The 17,443-nt window shown below is 40.9% G+C and overlaps 1 protein-coding gene across 10 annotated transcripts in view; it reads right to left on the bottom strand.

Moving 5' to 3' along the window:
• The window catches only part of EIF2AK4 (eukaryotic translation initiation factor 2 alpha kinase 4), a 100,885-nt gene that overhangs the window by 70,260 nt on the left and 13,182 nt on the right, over positions 1-17,443 (bottom strand). For 9 of the 10 annotated variants that reach the window (XR_004965712.1, XR_004965713.1, XM_036296970.1 and 6 more), the window contains exons 3-7: positions 15,976-16,078; positions 9,430-9,582; positions 7,468-7,548; positions 5,997-6,145; positions 859-974 (exon numbers count right to left, since the gene is read on the bottom strand). Coding sequence is in view for 8 of the 10 variants with exons in the window: in XM_036296970.1 (XP_036152863.1) it covers positions 859-974; positions 5,997-6,145; positions 7,468-7,548; positions 9,430-9,582; positions 15,976-16,078 (602 nt within the window). In the remaining 2 variants the exon portion in view is untranslated. The remainder of the gene's footprint in view (positions 1-858; positions 975-5,996; positions 6,146-7,467; positions 7,549-9,429; positions 9,583-15,975; positions 16,079-17,443) is intronic. The other variant, XM_036296964.1, reaches the window with a different exon arrangement.

Here is a 17,443-nt window from a genome sequence, read left to right as displayed (position 1 = left end):
TGGTAGCACCGCAGGAGCTGCACTGGCCAGTCCTGAACCTGGGGTAGCTCCTGCATTGAGCATCTGCCCCCTGGTGGTCAGTGCACATCATAGCGACCGGTCAAACAGTCGACTGGTTGCTTAGGGTTTTATATATATAGATGGCTGATAAAAGATGATGGCATTTAGGGCAAAGGAGTAGATAATGAAAACTTGATTTTAACATAAACAATTCAAATCACAAATTGCTGAACCACTTCACTCCAAATAGCCATCAATAGACAAAACGGCTAAATAAGATACATAGAGAATAAAATGGAAAAAAGGAAAATGGTTTTCCTAGTCAGGCACAACATGCGTACTGGGAAAATGCTAACTAAGTAGATGGATATCAACTTAAGAAAATAGGATTTGGTCATTAAAGATCACAGGCATTAGTGGAACTAATATAATATTGTCCGTCAACTGTAATTGAAAATAAAAACTATTTAAAGAAAAGATTACAGGCATCAGAACTCATTTTGTTACATATATTTCATCAGTAACAAATGCACATGATGCAAAATTCTACTAATTCATAATATTTCAACCATTTTGGTTTCTAAAGCTCAAGTGGTTATAATGATGATGAAACTTAAATTATCTCCCTGCTAACAATATTTCCAAAAGCCTAGGTTTTAATTTCTATCTTACAGAAGGGGAAACCTGAGTGACTTCTCATTGTGGTCATTAGGAGTGGGAGCTAGAGTGACCGACTATCAGCTCACCAGTCTTCCTTGGACTGTACGGTCTAGAGGCCGTGGTGTCTACTCTACCTCATTTCTTCATGATTCACTTTTGTTGTTAGAAAGGTTAAATGAATTTAGCTAGTTTACTCACCAATACATTTTCCTTTGTGCACCATGAGCTGATCAGTATTACCCATAGAGAAATACAGGATTTCACAAGAGCCAGGAGAATCTTCACTATTACATACAGAATACTGCCGCTCTCGCCTTAAAAATAAATTGGACATGATTATTTTTTTCCAACTTCTTGCCCCTCCATTTTCTTCTGTTTACTAGACTATTCATAGTCTCACATCTGTTTCTACTGGGAATTGAGCTTAAAGGGCTAATAGGAAAGTTGTTCAACTCCCCCATTTCCCATTGAGGTCTTTCCCTCATGAACTCTACAAACCCCCAACTCTAGATCTCCACTGTCCTATGTGGTAGTCATTAGCTACATGTGGATATCTAAACTAATTAAAATTTAATTAAAAATTCAGTTCTTCGCCCTGGCTGGTGTGGCTCAGTTGGTTGAGCATTGTCCCATGCACTGAGAGGTCGCTGGTTTGAGTCCTAGTCAGGGCACATGCCTCAGATGCAGGCTCGATACCAAGTAGGGGGCCTGCAGGAGGCAGTCAACCCATGTTTCTTTCTCCTTGTCCCTTCCTCTCTCTCTAAAGTCAATAAAAACTTTTTTAAAAAAATTCAGTTCTTCGATTGTAGTAGTCACATTTAGGTACTTAGTAGCCAAAAGTGGCCAACATTAGTATAAAACAGCGGTTCTCAACCTGTGGGTCGCGACCCCTTTGGCGTCAAACAACCCTTTCACAGGGGTCGCCTAAGACCATCCTGCATATCAGATATTTACATTACGATTCATAACAGTAGCAACATTACAGTTATGAAGTAGCAATGAAAATAATTTTATGGTTGGGTCACAACATGAGGAACTGTACTGAAAGGGCCAGAAGGTTGAGAACCACCGGTATAAAACATTTTCATCATCACAGCAGTTCTACAGAGATTTAGCTCAACCACATTGACCCCACAATATCTTCATTCCAGATGCACATGAACATCTGGGGAAAGCTAAAAAAAGGGGGGGGTTTGGAGCACCTCAAATTCCCATTCTCCAAATGGGCTCCCAACCACTGAATGATAGATATTCTGCCATTTACTTTTAATAAAGTCTCTAAAACATTTAAAACCAAGTCCTCCTCCTCTCTGTCTCCATTCTACTTTTTTTTCCTGAGTGGGAAGCAACGGCGGGGAAGGTAGATTATAATGCAAAAGTAATAAATAAATTGGGGAGAGGGAAGTAGGGAAGAGGCCAGGGAGAGCACTCTTGATGGTTAGGATTGGACACTTTTAAGAAATGCTTTGATGAGGCATCTGGACAAATCTCTATAAAGCAGCCCTCTCACTCTAAGCACGATCTTGACTTCTACTTTCACATAGAACACGAGGCAATGGGGAATAAAGCCCACACTTTCTATTGTTCCACCTAAAAAGTTAGTTGGAATCTGTACATTCTTTCTTTTTCCCAGTCTCTGAGGAAGGCCAGCTATGCTGTCCTCGGTTCCATTTTCTACAGCCTCGCTGGGATCTTGGTCCATTGGTTGTCCCTCTCTCCTGTATGTTCAATCTCCCCTCCAGATTCGCTCCTTCCCCTCAGCTATACATCTCTCCCATCTCTACGTCCTCTTGCTCTTTGTTTTCACACTTCTACACTTGCTGTCTCCACTTCTGCCCCTCTACTTACTCTTGATGCTACTGCAATGCCAATAAAACTGCCACCTCCCTCTTACCCACGCTCAATCTGGCTTTTCCCCTGGGTTCTTTTATTTTGGTTTGTGGCATAGTCGTCCATTCTGTCTTGAGTCAAAAGCATGAGTCTCCTTGGGCTCCCAGACCTCCTACATCTAACTGATCCCCAAGTATCATACTCTCCATTCCCCCTGCCCTGTTGAGATCATCTCCAACGTTCCCCTGGGCACATGTAATGCTCCATTACTAACTGGTCTCTCCACCTCCAATCCTACATCTTCCCTTTCCCCACCCCACTGCTGATAAGACCCATTTTGACATGAGTCTCATGTGTCCACATATTCTAACATCAGGGAATGACTAATACATTGTACTTCTAAAGTTACTCATGCAACCAGGGGCACACTGGTTTATGGAGAAAATAATAAAAGCAAAGATTTAAAATGATATATTAGACTTATTAACATAAATTATTTAGAAGCACCTCTGCATCAGCTCTGCCTCCTCCAAGGATGGTGCTAATAGTCATTTTAGTCTAGGTCATCTTTACGTTCTTTAGTTTAGAGTGTATAAATGTTTGGTTTTATTTTTTAGAGTGTTTTAGAATACTAATCACCCCATCATGACAGTTAAATACCAACACAATGAGATGGCTAAGAGTGCTAATAAGAAAAGATGTATCATTATGATTAAAATAAAAGTAAAAGTGCCAAGAAAATGGCAAATGTGGTACATGCTACCTAAGACAGGATGGCAGCTGGAACAGTTCTGAAGGATAAGAAGTAAATCCCACTGAGTTAAAAAAGTAGGAATGAAGAGGTGAAAACCAATGTCACTGATGTCTCTGGTGTTCACCTAAAAATATGTATGTATTTGGTTTTTAGGATAAGAAAAATAAAAGAATAAAATGGAACACTATGCTTATTTCCTTTGACTTTCTAATCCATAAAGACCAATGAATAGCAAGGAAGGAACAACATCAAGAGTAAATCATGAAGTACTTTGGTATATCGAGGACTTTTTATTTCTTTATCAAGGAAGCACATGAACTACACTTGAAGATTCATTCTTTCCTAGTCAGTAGTCAACATAGTGACAGAGTTTCATGCAGGGATGTGCAATATTTTGGCAAACATTAGATGAAAACTATTTCATGCTCCTTCTTGGCTGCTCATGGGATGTTTTTCTACCCAAGACAGACAAATATCACTCTTACAAGCGTAACAAAAACAGTTTTCCTACCTATGTCAAAGGGAGAATTCCCCATCCCACTTGAGTAAACTTGCAAATGATCTTTGATCTTAAAAGCAAATCTAATCTTAGACCCATTGTTTATAGTTAGTCACAAAAATGGAAATGTTTAAACTTAAAAAACTGTTTTTATATATCCAAAAAGACTTATTCATAGCATTGATTTATTTCTGCTGTGTGGAGAGCAGCTACAGCGTTTGGACAGGTTCAAGCCTCGGACTAATGAGAGGGCACGGTCCTCTCGTGGCCACGTGCAAGTCCCAGCTTGGAGGGCAAAGCACAATTATAGCAAAGGCTATGGTTGTAAGCTTGACCGTATAGTCCAGTGGTTCTCAACCTTGGCTGCACATTAGAATCACCTGGGAATCTTTTTAAAATCCTGATTTCTGGGCCTCATCCTCTGGAAATTCTGTTTCTTTGTTATGGGGTAGGGCCACAACATTAGTAACAAAGAAACAGAATTTCCGGAGGATGAGACCCAGAAATCAGGATTTAAAAAAGATTCCCAGGTGATTCTAATGTGCAGCCAAGGTTGAGAACCACTGGTATAGTCCGAACCTGTGGTCCCAGGTGGCAAAGTGTTATAGGTTGCGGGAGGTGCAGCAAGTGCTGCCAAAACAAAGCTTGATAGAGTTCAGGTGCATGTAATTGAGTAGATTCGAAATCCAGAGAATATTGTAAACATCTTGACCACGCCCTTACTTTGCCTCGTGGAATCTGGCTATAAAATAAAGACTCGGCTTGCAGGCTGTGGCACTGTCTCTCCATCCGAGAGCAGCGACCCACCTAGACCCAGCTATATTCTCTTGTCTGTCTTCTTTAATCCTTCACTGCCTCCCCTCAGGTTCACCCCTAGCCATGCTGAGCGCGACTCACTGCTGATTCTAACACAAGAGAAATTTGTTAAGTATTTCTTAGTGAAATGCTGTCAACTTCAAACTATGTTGCCTACTGGAAGCCCAGTTGCAAAAATAATCTAAATTAGTGTAAGGAGTTATAACTTAAAATTAAATTGTTACCAGAAACAGTATTTAAGAGAAAATTCAGCTCACCTTAACAGTAGGTGACTAAACATTAATATTCAAATGATTTCTAAGCTGATTTTTTTTTTTAAGTCAGTAATTAGGGAAAGAACTGAAACGTTTCCTTCTTTTAAAGAAACTATAACCTGGAAGTTTATACGTCTTTAATTTGGTATCTAAAATGTTTCTTTCGCTCTAACTGGTTTGGCTCAGTGGATAGAGCGTCAGCCTGCAGACTGAAGGGTCCCAGGTTTGATTCCAGTCAAGGGCATGTACCTTGGTTTCGGGCACATCCCCATTGGGGAGTGTGCAGGAGGCAGCTGATTGATGTTTCTCTCTCATCGGTGTTTCTAACTCTCTATCCCTCTCCCTTCCTCTCTGTAAAAAATCAATAAAATATATTTAAAAAAAATAAAAATAAAATAAAATGTTTCTTTCCATAGAAGAAAAACGTTGGTTTTCAGTGCTGCTTAGATTCTCAAAAGACAGTTTAAACACATAAGGAAGCTGAATTATAATACCTACACTGCTTGATCACCTACCCACTCATAAATGGATTCTGTACTAAAATTTCTTTCTGATCCACAGAGGGTCACAACAAATATTTAGGGAAGTCTCAATTTTTTAGTGGAAAGGATGTTGAGGAAGAGGTAGTATCTTTCCTATGACCCCTGGTGACAGGGAACAACCCAGGAGCCCACCTGCAAGGACAGGGTCCTCAGCAGCTACAGGAAGGAGAGCCCTGGCAACAAACTGGGGCTCCATTCTCAGGTAAAGAATCTTCTACATACACCATGCCCATTTGGAGCATTTCCCACATACGTGGTGGGGCCTAAGCAGTTACAGACCAAAAACAAATACAGTGGGAAATTTGACTGGATGATGATTCTGATGGAAGAACAAATTTTAAGTCATTTATTGACTAGTTAGATCATTGGAAGTCAGATCAAACTGCATTGGAGGCAAGATTGTGAAGTGTGATAGTTATGAAGGTGAGTGAGCAATAAAACTAGTTTAATTAAAAATACTTACGAAGTGTTAAAACAAATGAAAATTTTGTTTCATATGGCTAACAAATAGTATATTAAGACATACAGGCTTTGAAAAAGTTATTAAAACAACTATCTGAAAATTCATCAACTTTCACAACAAGTTGTTTTATTCCTTCTACATCTTTCATTCTTCCAGATCAGAAATCTCAAGGACTTACCTAGATCTTCCAGAGGAGTTGGTCCGATGTTTACCGTTTCCTACAAAGTCGGGAGAGCCTCCATGTGGAACAGCAGCTGTTCTGTGTCCTCCTGGGTCCTTCCTAGAGATATGATCTTGGTTTGAAAAACTAGCAATTTCCAAACGTTCCTAGAAAAAAAGAAAAGTAAACCTACTTTAGGCGTAGGTCATAAATGGAAGACAATCATGGTGTATAATTATGAATTCAGGAGAAAGTGCATATTTTATTTAAACGAAATGCTTTCAAGTATAATAAAGTTGAACTCAACTTTTTAAGTTTAATGTCCAAGAAAACACTCATGGATATGGACAACAGTGTGGTGATTGCTGGGGTGGGGTGGTTCTGGAGGAAGGTACAGGGGGGATAAATGGTGATGGACTAAGACTTGACTTGGGGGTGGTAAACACACAATACAGTGTACAGATGATGTGTTGTGGAATTGTGCACCTGAGACCTGTATAATTTTGTTAACTAGTGTTACCCCAGTTAAATAAAAAGGAAAATAAATAAAAATGATAACAATTTAATATCCAAATATGTACTGGTTCAGGAACTGAAGGTCAGATTACAGTTTTAAATGGAAATGTTAGAATCTTGGAATATGCATAAAAAGTTAGAAAGAAGAACAAGAGGAAAGGAACGGAAAGCATTCAAAGAGAGAGCAAGGTGGAAGAAGGGAAGGCAGATCAGACATAAAGCGGGAGACCTGGTAGAAACATCTTACAATTTGTACACAACTTTGCACTTTCAGAGGGTAGTATATTTACTAGTATCTGTGGGAATAGTTACATGAGACAGAAAGGGGACATCGTAAGTCCCATTTTAAGGGACAAGGAAAATAAGTCACAGAGCGTGTCACCTAAAGGTCCCAGAACTTGGCAGTCAAAAAGCCAAAGCTTTAAGCCAGGTGCTGCTTCTCATACATCAGTGCCTCCTCCCACTACACCTCATAGCTTCCTTTTAGTTAACTGCCATCATTTTAGAAAATGGAATGAGTAACGCATTTTTATTCAGCTGGACACAGGAAAAATATAGAAAAAAGGACTTTATCCTTTTTCACACTGCTTTGAAACCTGCTCTGTAAATCCTTCTTTTCCATCACTGAACGAAATCTCAAGTAGAGCCTTATGGTTTCCAGTCACTCCTCAGTAAGAACAAATTGTTTTATTTTCCAAGTATTAAGAATTCCAGTCTGAGTTAATTATCAAAACTTCAATGTCATCTCTCCCTCGACTCATCTAATAAACTACCAGAGGTGCATAAGCCTAAGTCACTTACAGATAATATACAATTCTAAATTTTGCTTCCTGTTTGGTGATTCTTTTAGTGCTTCATTTTGAGCTTTACTACTGAAATAACGCAGGAGGGGGAAATATCATCAATAGCAATAAGAAGAGTTTATGTTTAGCAAAATGTAAACCATTTTAGTATGGCAGACTAGATAGTGTACCTGCTTGGCCATTTCTTTCCTTTTTTTCTCTTCTTTGATCTCTTCTTTCCTTCTCTGAATCTCATGAAGGATTTCACGTTGCTGAAAGAGATCATAGTGCCATCAAAGGCCAATCTTTGAAACCTCTACAACATAAAAGTTCTGAAATTATAAAAACTCTTGTAATTTATAAAATTCACAAGCCCTTTCTTCCTAAGAGACCTGAATACATGGAAACTAGTTCAAACTGTAGTTGCATCAGTTTTATCAGAGTCTTATGCAATAGGCACTCCCATTTAACTAGGTATGAAGACTGTGGGGGAGGGATAGTTGCCCCCATTCTTCAAGTTCCACGAAGAGAGACTTTCACTACAGCACCTCTGTTGGACTCTCCTGTCCTCCCACATGTGACTCAGCCCCCTCTTCTGTGATGTCTGCCTGTCTGCGGAGAACATGCACGTGTGTTGCTCTCTGCTATGGGGTCCAGGGCAGATTTGGAGGAGGTGAGCTGTTCTCAGTGCCTGGGACCAGGGTGGCACGGGCACCACCACCACAGCCACACACTATCAGCTGCATTCTTCAATCAGCTTTCTCAGTATTAAAAGTGATATGTTGATCCCCATCCAATCAATTCATGTATCTATTGCTCCACTGGGTCTAAATTTAGGTAGGGAAAAATAATGTGTTTTTATGAGTCTCCTAAAATTCAAGATTGTAATATCAAAACCATTAAGACACTCAACGAAAAGTGTAACAGCAATAATACAAGATGAGAAAACATGTCCCAAGCTAACAAGCAGTTTTAGCAGTACACCAAAACAAGATTGTTAGCTAAATATTCACTGTCTATACTAATAATAGAAGAATATGCAAATAGTCCGGGACGCCATCACCTAACAACCAATCAGGATGGGGGCAGGGCCATGGCGGAGAGCTCTCAGCACGTCTGCGCCAGGGGTCCGAAGGGCGTGGTGAGGAAGGGAGAGCAGATAAGCAGTTAGGGGGATCAGGCCAGGAGGGGAGAGCAGTTAGGGGGATCAGGCTGGCAGGGGAGAGCAGTTAGGGCCATCAGGGTGGCAGGGGAGCAGTTAGGGGCATCAGGCAGGCAGGCAGGTGAGCGGTTAGGAGCCAATGGTTCTGAATTACGAGAGGAATCCTGGATTAGAGAGGGTGCAGGCCAGGCTGAGGGACACCCCCCCTACCCCGTGCACAAATTTCATGCACCAAGCTTCTAGTCTTCTAATAAAAACTTCCCTTCCAGCACTGGCTGGTTTTGTTTAGTGGTTAGAGTGTTGGCCCTCAGACTGAAGGGTTGCAGGTTCTATTCCTGGCCAACGGTACATACATTGGTAGCAGGCTCCATCTCTGGCCCTTTGTAGGTTGGGGCGCATGCGGGAGGCAACCAATTGATGTGTCTCTCTCTTTTTTTTTTTTTTTTAAATATATTTTATTGATTTTTTACAGAGAGGAAGGGAGAGAGACAGAAAGTTAGAAACATCGATGAGAGAGAAACATCGATCAGCCGCCTCCTGCACATCTCCTACTGGGGATGTGCCCACAACCCAGGTACATGCCCTTGACCGGAATCGAACCTAGGACCTTTCAGTCCGCAGGCCGACGCTCCATCCACTGAGCCAAACCGGTTTCGGCAAGATGTGTCTCTCTTACATCAATGTTTCTCTCTGTCTCTCCCTCTCCCTTCCACTCTTTCTAAAAATCAATGGAAAAATATCCTCAGATGAGCATTAACAAATAATAAAAATAAATAAATAAAATGTGCCTTCCTAAAAACAATGACAGTAAGGAGCTTTAAATTCTAAATGGTAACGAGGATATACAATTAAATAGGAGATAAGCAATAACAAAATTAATGGGACCCACTAAGAGACAGTGTTAACATGTAGGTGTGTAGGTGAAGACAGTCACAACCTATAGAAGCTCACAGTCATCGGGGCTGGCCACCTGTGATGACAAAGATCTCACCTCCTGCTCCTCTTTCCGCTTGGCCTCTAACAGCCTCTGCTGCTCCTCCTGAGCCCGCCTTTCCAGCATTTCTTCATGAAAAGACTTGGGAGGGGGCTTGTTATGTTCGTTGAGAAATGATTGCACATGGTAAGCCAGTTCAAATATCATCACCTAAACAGGGAGATGAATGTTAATCACAAATGGTCAAATGATGGGAAGACAGGGTGCCAAGGAGAGATTATAGAAAAACATGCAGACAACCAGATAGCCACTTACAGTAGTGATATTCATTTTGATATGACACGTTCTGAATTCAGGACGTGAGGCAATCACAGCAGGACAAAGCTTTTACATGACTCATCATGTTGCTATCAAGACAAATCACTAGATGAGTAAAAAGCTTCACTTGTCTTTTGTAGTCCTGTTTCATTTATTGGATTTTTTGTTTAATAAATCTGATAAAATATTTTTCTGTACAAATAATTTGATAAAATGTTTAAGACTGAATAAAAATAAAAAAACTACCTTCCTAACTAGAAAACCTGTCTATATATGATAGCTAAACAGACAATAATCATTGCTAACATCAGCTTTCATCTACCCACACCGCATACTGAAAATAATTCTATTGGGGGTCTAGAAGCAGATATTTAAAGCCCTCATTATCTCCCTGCTGGTAATGGCCAGTAGGAGGCTGATCAATACCTAGACAGCACTTCATTTACACTTAGGGAAGCATTCAGACAGTGCCAGAAGAAAAGCGACCTCCCTCTCAGACAGTCATGTGACCACAGGAAGCCACTTTCCCCTGCACCTGGGAGTCATAAATCATACTGGGATTGGTAAATCAATAGAACAGGGTGGCTGGGACCCCACGCTGACTGACTACCCCAACCCCAAAGAGGTGAAGAGTGCCAAGCTCCTTCTGCACCTGACAACCAACACACAGAGATTTTTTTCCTTCAATTATACAATGAGGCAGCTTCAAAACTCTTATTTCAATTATATGTTTAAAACATTTTCTGAAGGGACTTAACACGGTGGTAAATAGTAATAGAAGTCATGGTACACAAGGATATAAAGTTTATTGACTTAGGGAGGAAATGCAAAGAAACCACAGCTGTTGTAGGGGAAATTCGTGTATTTTTTATTATACCAGAAGCTGTGGCATTCACTAGATATACTTCGATTTACAATTGAGAAACACTAGCCTAGCGTTTAGGAGGCAAGTTCTTTACAGAAAAGCTCTTTTTTGCCCTGGCTGGATAGCTCAGTTGGGTAAAGCATGTCCTGGTACGCCAAGGTTGTGGGTTCAATCTTTAGTTAGGGCACATATAAGAATCAACCAATTAATGCATAAATAAGAGGAACAACAAATAGATGTTTCTCTCTCTCTCTCTCTCTCTCTCTCTCTCTCTCTCTCTCCTCACCCGCCCCCCCCCCCTTACTCTCTTTCTTTAAAGTCAATAAGTAAAAAAATAAAAAGCTCTTTTAAGAAAAGCTGGGGCCCTAGCCAGTTTGGCTCAGTGGATAGAGCATCGGCCTGTGGACCGAAGGGTCCTGGGTTCGATTCCAGTCAAGGGCACATGCCTGGGTTGTGGGATCAATCCCCAGTAGGGGGCGTGCAGGAGGCAGCCAATCAATGATTCTCTCTCATCATTGATGTTTCAATCTCTCTCCCTTTGTCTCTGAAATCAATAAAAAAATATATTTAATAAACAGCAACAACAAAAAGCTAGGAAAAGACGGTAGTTTCTATTATATCAAAGAGAAACTACTGTACCAGAAAGGAGCCAGGAGCTAGGTGGTGGAGAGTTTTTCTTCTGCCAATCTGTTTAATTTAAAAGCATTTTCTGTACAAACAAATCTGATAAATATATAATACTAGATGAAAACAAGAACTACTTTCAAAACTGGCAATTGTCCCTCCCCCATATTTACAGGGTTCATTGTTTGGCTTCCCTCAAGCGTCTGCTCAAATGTCACCTTATCAGAGGCCTCTCCTGACCTTATTTACAACAGCCACTCTCATTCTCATAATACACATCTGTATCAGTCAGAGCTCTCCAGAGAAACAGAACCAACAGGGTGTGTGTGTGTGTGTGTATGTGTGTGTGTGTGTGTGTGTGTGTGTGTGTGTGTAGAAAAAGAGAGAGAGAGAGAGAGAGAGAGAGAGAGATTTATTTTAAGGTATTGGTTCATGTGATTCTAGAGTTATAGAGCCTAGTGAGTCCAAAATCTGCAGAGTGGCTAAAAAGTTAATGTTGCAGCCAAGTCCAAAGGCCATCCATCTTCTGGAAATTTCCTTCTCTAGGAAGGCCAGTCTTTTTCTATTAAAGCCTCTATTAAAGATTGGATGAGACCCACCCACATTATGGAGGGTAATCTGCTTAACTCAAAGTCCCACAGATTTAAATGTTAATCTCATCCAAAAATTACCTATATAGAAACATACAGAATAACATATGGTCAAACATCTGGGTACTGTGGCCTAGCCAAGTTCACATATACCATTAATTATCACAACATCTATTAGAACAGCTAAAATAAAAAAGTGACATCAAGTGCTGACAAGGATGTGGACCACTCACATATTGCTGGGGGGAATGTAAAGTGGTACTGCCAACCTGGAAAAGTATGGCGGTTTCTTAAAAAATGAACACACATCTACCATATACCCACAAATGCATTTTGAGGCATTTGTTCCAGATAAATGAAAACGTCTGTTCACATCAAAGGCTGTACATGAGCCTTGGCTAGTGTGGCTCAGTTGGTTGAGTGTCAGCCTGAGCACCGAAAGGTCCTGGATTTGATTTCCGGTCAAGGGCACGTACCTGGGTTGCAGGTTCGATCCCTAGCCCTAGTTGGGGTGTGTGCGGGAGACAACCAATCGATGTGTCTCTCTCACCTCTCTCTCTCTCTCCCTCCTACCTCCCTCCCTTCCACTCTCTCTAAAAACCAATGGAAAAAATATCCTTGGGTGAGGATTAACAAAAAACACAAACAAAACCCTGTACATGAATGTTTAAAACATGTTACTTTTTAATAGCTCAAAACTGGAAACAATCCAGATGTCTTCCACCTGGTAGATGGTAAACAAATTGTGGTACCATGAAATACATAGAATACTACTCAGGAGTAAAAATTAAGAATTACTGATTCATGCAACAATCTGGTTGAATTTACAGAGAATTGTGTTGAGTTAAAACAAAGCCAATCCCAAAGGTTACACACTATATGATTGTACTTATAGAATTTCCTTAAGTGAGAAAATTATATAACTGGAGAACAGATTACTGGTTGTCAGGTGTCAGGAGAAGGTGGAGGTGGGGATAAGGGGGTGGCTATAAAAGGGCAACATGTGGTGATGAAACTATCTGACTACCAATGCCAATATCCTGACTATGATACTATGCATAGTTTTGCAAAAAATTACCATAGGGGCAAACTAAGGAAAGGGTTCATCTGATCGCTCAATATTATTTCTTACAACTGCATGTGACTCTATAATTATCTCAAAATAAAAAGTGTAATTTAAAATAAAGCAAAAAAAAAAAAAGGGCAGCAAAAACAAACATGTGGGACTATATTAAATTAAAAAGTTTCTTCACAGCAAAAGAAACCATCAATAAAATGAAAAGGCAACCTACAGATGGGAGAAAATATTTGCAAATCACGTATCTGATAAGGGTTAATAACCCCCCAAAATATAATGAATCCATACAACTCAAAAGCAAAAACACAAACAATCTTATTTAAAAATGGGCAGAGGAACTCAACAGATATTTTTCCAAGGATGACACACAAATGGCCAACAGGTACATGGAAAGATGCTCAACATCACTAATTACCAGGGAAATGCAAATCAAAACCTCAATGAGATATCACCTCACCTATTAGAATGGCTATTATCAAAAAAGACAGGTAATAAGTGTTGTCGAGGATGTGGAGAAAGGGAACACCTGTGCACTGTTGATGGGAATGTACTAATAAACTGGTACATTCACTATGGAAAACAGTATGGAGGTTCCTCAAAAAATTAGGACTAGAACTATCATATCATGCAGCAATCACACTTCTCGATATATATCCAAATGAAATGAAAACAGGATATTGAAGAGATATCGGTACTCCCATGTTATTGGTGCATTATTTATAACAGCCATGAAATGAAAACAAGCTAAGTGTTGGTCAACAGATGAATGAATAAAGATGTGGAATATAAATATATAATATTCAGCCATGAGAAAGGACATCTTGCTGGACCTTGAGGGCATTATGCTAAGTGAAATAAGTCAGACAGAGAAAGACAACTATTGTAGGATAGCATTTATATGTGCAATCTAAAAAAAGTCAAATAACAAATAATAATAATAAATAAAAACACCAAATTCATAGAAACAGAGACTAGAATAGTGGTTACCAGGGGGTGCGGGAATAGGAGAGATATTGGTCAAAGAGTACAAAGTTCTAGTTATAAGATGAATAACTTCTGGGATCTAATTCACAACATAGTGATTATTGTTAACTAGAGGCCCAGTGCACGAAATTCGTGCACTGAGCGGGGGCGGTCTCTCAGCCTGGCCTGAGCCCTCTTGCAGTCTGGAACCCCTCGCTCCTTACTGCCTGTCTGCTCGCTGCTTCTTACCACTCGGCTCACTGCTCCTTAGTGTTGCCACGGAGACGGGAGAGGCTCCCACCACCGCCGCTGCGCTCACCAGCCGTGAGCCTGGCTTCTGGCTGAGTGGTGCTCCCCCTGTGGGAGCACACTGACTACCAGGGGGCAGCTCCTGCGTTGAGCATCTGCCCCCTGGTGGTCAGTGCACATCATAGTGACCGGTTGTTCTGGCTATTCCACCATAATGGTTGCTTAGGCTTTTATTATATAGACTAGAGGCTCGGTGCATGAAATTCGTGCACTCAGTGGGGGTCCCTCAGACCAGCCTGTGCCCTCTCACAGTCCGGGAGACCTCGGGGGATGTCCCATGGGGAGCAGGCCTAAGCCATCAGTCGGACATCCTTAGCACTGCCGTGGAAGCTGGAGAGGCTCCCGCCACTGCCACTGCCCTCACCAGCTGTGAGCCCGGCTTCTGGCTGAGCAGTGCTTCCCCTGTGGGAGCTCACTGACCACCTGTGTGGTCAGTGCATGTCACAGCGACCAGTCATTTTGCTGTTCGGTCAATTTGCATATTAGCCTTTTATTATATAGGATAATACTGTGCTATAAAAAATAAAGCAAATATTTTTTCAAAAGAATCCTAAATCATGAATTCAAGAAACCAGAGGATTCTGTAGCTAAATTTAACAGAACTCCATATTATTTCTCAATTAGACATTAGAGTCCCCTTACAATAGAAAGAACTTTGGAGTAATTCCCAAGGCCTAGTTTTTTGTCGGGGCTGTTCTATAATCACTGTCTGTATCTCAATGATGACTGAAGTTTGTGGAAACAGAAACTCAAGTGGGCACCAATTTCATGGCCAAAAAGCACCTCCCAGGTCACACTGTGACTCACTATGTTGCAGAATGACTGTCTGGAATATACTGAGAGGTCTGAAACAGAAACAGAGACAGAGCCCTAGGGCTGGTCCTAACTTACCGCTTCTCAGTTTCCACAGGATGGAATAGTTAAACAGGAGCTGCCTTGTGACTGTACAGGTACGTGAGGATTATACATAAAGGGAATTGGTCTGACCTAAGAAGCACACAGTAATACTCTACATTAAGAAGTCACCTAGCCTGGCCAGCATGGCTTGGTGGTTGAGCGTCAACCAGTGAACCAGGAGGTTGAGGTTCAATTCCTGGTCAGGGCATATGCCTGGGTTGCAGACTCGATCCCCAGTGTGGGGCATGCAGGAGGCAGCCAATCAATGATTATCTATCATCATTGATGTCTCTGTCTCTCTCTCCCTCTCCTTTCCTCTCTGAAATCAATAAAAATATATTTTAAAAAAAGGAAGAAGTCATCTAGTCTAGCCCTCCAGAGAGAGTGGCATCGCCCAAGGATGAGCTCAGGTAGACCCTGATGTGCAGAGGATTAAGAAAGAATTAGCACTGAACTAAGTGTACCCCCATGCTCGGGTAGAGAAGAGACAATGAAGGATTAAAGCATGTCCCTAATTGTTGTCAAGGAGAACAATTAGATATTCTGATATGGAAAAAGGAAAAGTGGCAAAGTTTAGTCAGAAATCACTTATCTGTAAATATTTTCCAATATAAAGGTTCAAATCAAGATCAAGTCATGGTACCAGATCGAAAGGATGCAAAAAATATGGCCAGGTTCATATGGCCAGGTTCATCTTTTGGAAAGATTCTTAAAGATATCAATAATATCATCTATATACACTCTACAATTTGTAATTCATAAGTACTATAAATTAAAGAAATACAAATAGCAATGTTCTCCTTTGTAGATATCAATAAGAAACAAAACATTCTAGTCAAAATTGGATTTAAGGTGCAATGGAAATATCTTTCAGTCCCAGAAGAGGCAGAAAGGCAAACACAGGTGAACATGATGAGATTTTTACTGTCCTCTTATAAGTCCAGTTAAACAAATCTTACCTCTCCACAATGTTTCTTGGCCACTTCATCCAGGCGAGATTTTAATAAATTAACACTCTCATTGGACAGACCTTTGGCATTTTTTAACTCTATTTCAGGGACTCTGGGAAAGAAGAAACAAAACAAAAAGGAGTTACTCGAAAGTGCAGCCTGTCTGCATTAATATTTGGGGATTTCATACAGGGCTCATTTGTGAACCTCTCTCTATACTCCCAGCAACATTTCTCTGCAACTCAAAAGGATTCCAACTATACCCCAGCAGCTCGGCTGACACAGGGCTCATCATGGATTCACCTGCAGGCAATGTGGAGCGAGTGGGCTGGCCAGCTGTCAGTGTGAGCTGTGAGATGATCAGACTTACTGGGGCTTGATCCCAGTATCTCCCCAACTTTTCTGTCTCTGATTTCAGCTTTACAATCTGATTAAAATTTTCCACATCAACTATTCTTTTACCACCTTTAAAAATATCACCATATATATATATCACTCTAGCCCTAGCTGGTTTGGCTCAGTAGATAGAGCATCAGCCTGTGGACTGAAGGGTCCTGGTTTTGATTCCAGTCAAGGGTACATGCCCAGGTTGCAGGCTCAATCCCCAGTAGGGGACATACAGGAGGCAGCTGATCAATGATTCTCTTTCATCATTGATGTTTCCACCTCTCTCTTTCTCTCCTTTCCTCTCTGAAATCAATAAAAATACATATTTTTAAAAAATCACTCACCCGGCCGGAATGGTTCAGTGGTTGAGCATGGGCCTATGAACCAGAAGGTCATGGTTTGATTCCCAGTCAGGGCACATGCCTGGGTTGCAGGCGATCCCCAGTAAGGGGCTTGCAGGAGGCAGCTGATCAATGATGCTCTCTCATCATTGATGTTTCCACCTCTCTCTTCCTCTCCCTTCCTTTCTGAAATCAATAAAAAAATATTTAAAAAATCACTCTGTGTGTGATTCCAGTCTAGTAGCTGAACTACACACTCCCTGTTTGATAATGCTTGACCCTGGCTTGCCCCCAACATCAATTACTCCAGCTCTGAGAGCTCACCTGTCAGACACCAAGTGCTTTGCTCTGGTCTTTGTACTCCACATAAAGCAGGATGAGAATAACTAGACTACATGGAGCCACGATGATCCATCTAGTATTCCCACAACACACCGTGTCCAGTCACTCACTCTAATTGTAAACAAGCTGGGAAATGCTCACTCACTCAAGTATAAATCTAGTCCTGCACACTCTTCCAAAGATGCCAACTTCAGCCCCCTCTTCATCCTTATAGAGCACAACTCAGACTCAACACCGTCTACTCAAGCAAAGTACACAGCCAGCCCTCCCAACAAATAAACATCCAATAACAATTCATTGAAATTAAATAAGATTTCTTTGATTTTACTGAACAAAAGATGACTGTACTTCCTACCAAGCATTTCTGAGTAATTCATGGTGTTTTACCTTAGCACACCCTTTACTAT

Source organism: Myotis myotis, unplaced genomic scaffold (assembly GCF_014108235.1).
Source record: "Myotis myotis isolate mMyoMyo1 unplaced genomic scaffold, mMyoMyo1.p scaffold_m19_p_1, whole genome shotgun sequence".
Taxonomy (NCBI): domain Eukaryota; kingdom Metazoa; phylum Chordata; class Mammalia; order Chiroptera; family Vespertilionidae; genus Myotis; species Myotis myotis.
This window is presented reverse-complemented; position numbering and strand designations above follow the sequence as displayed.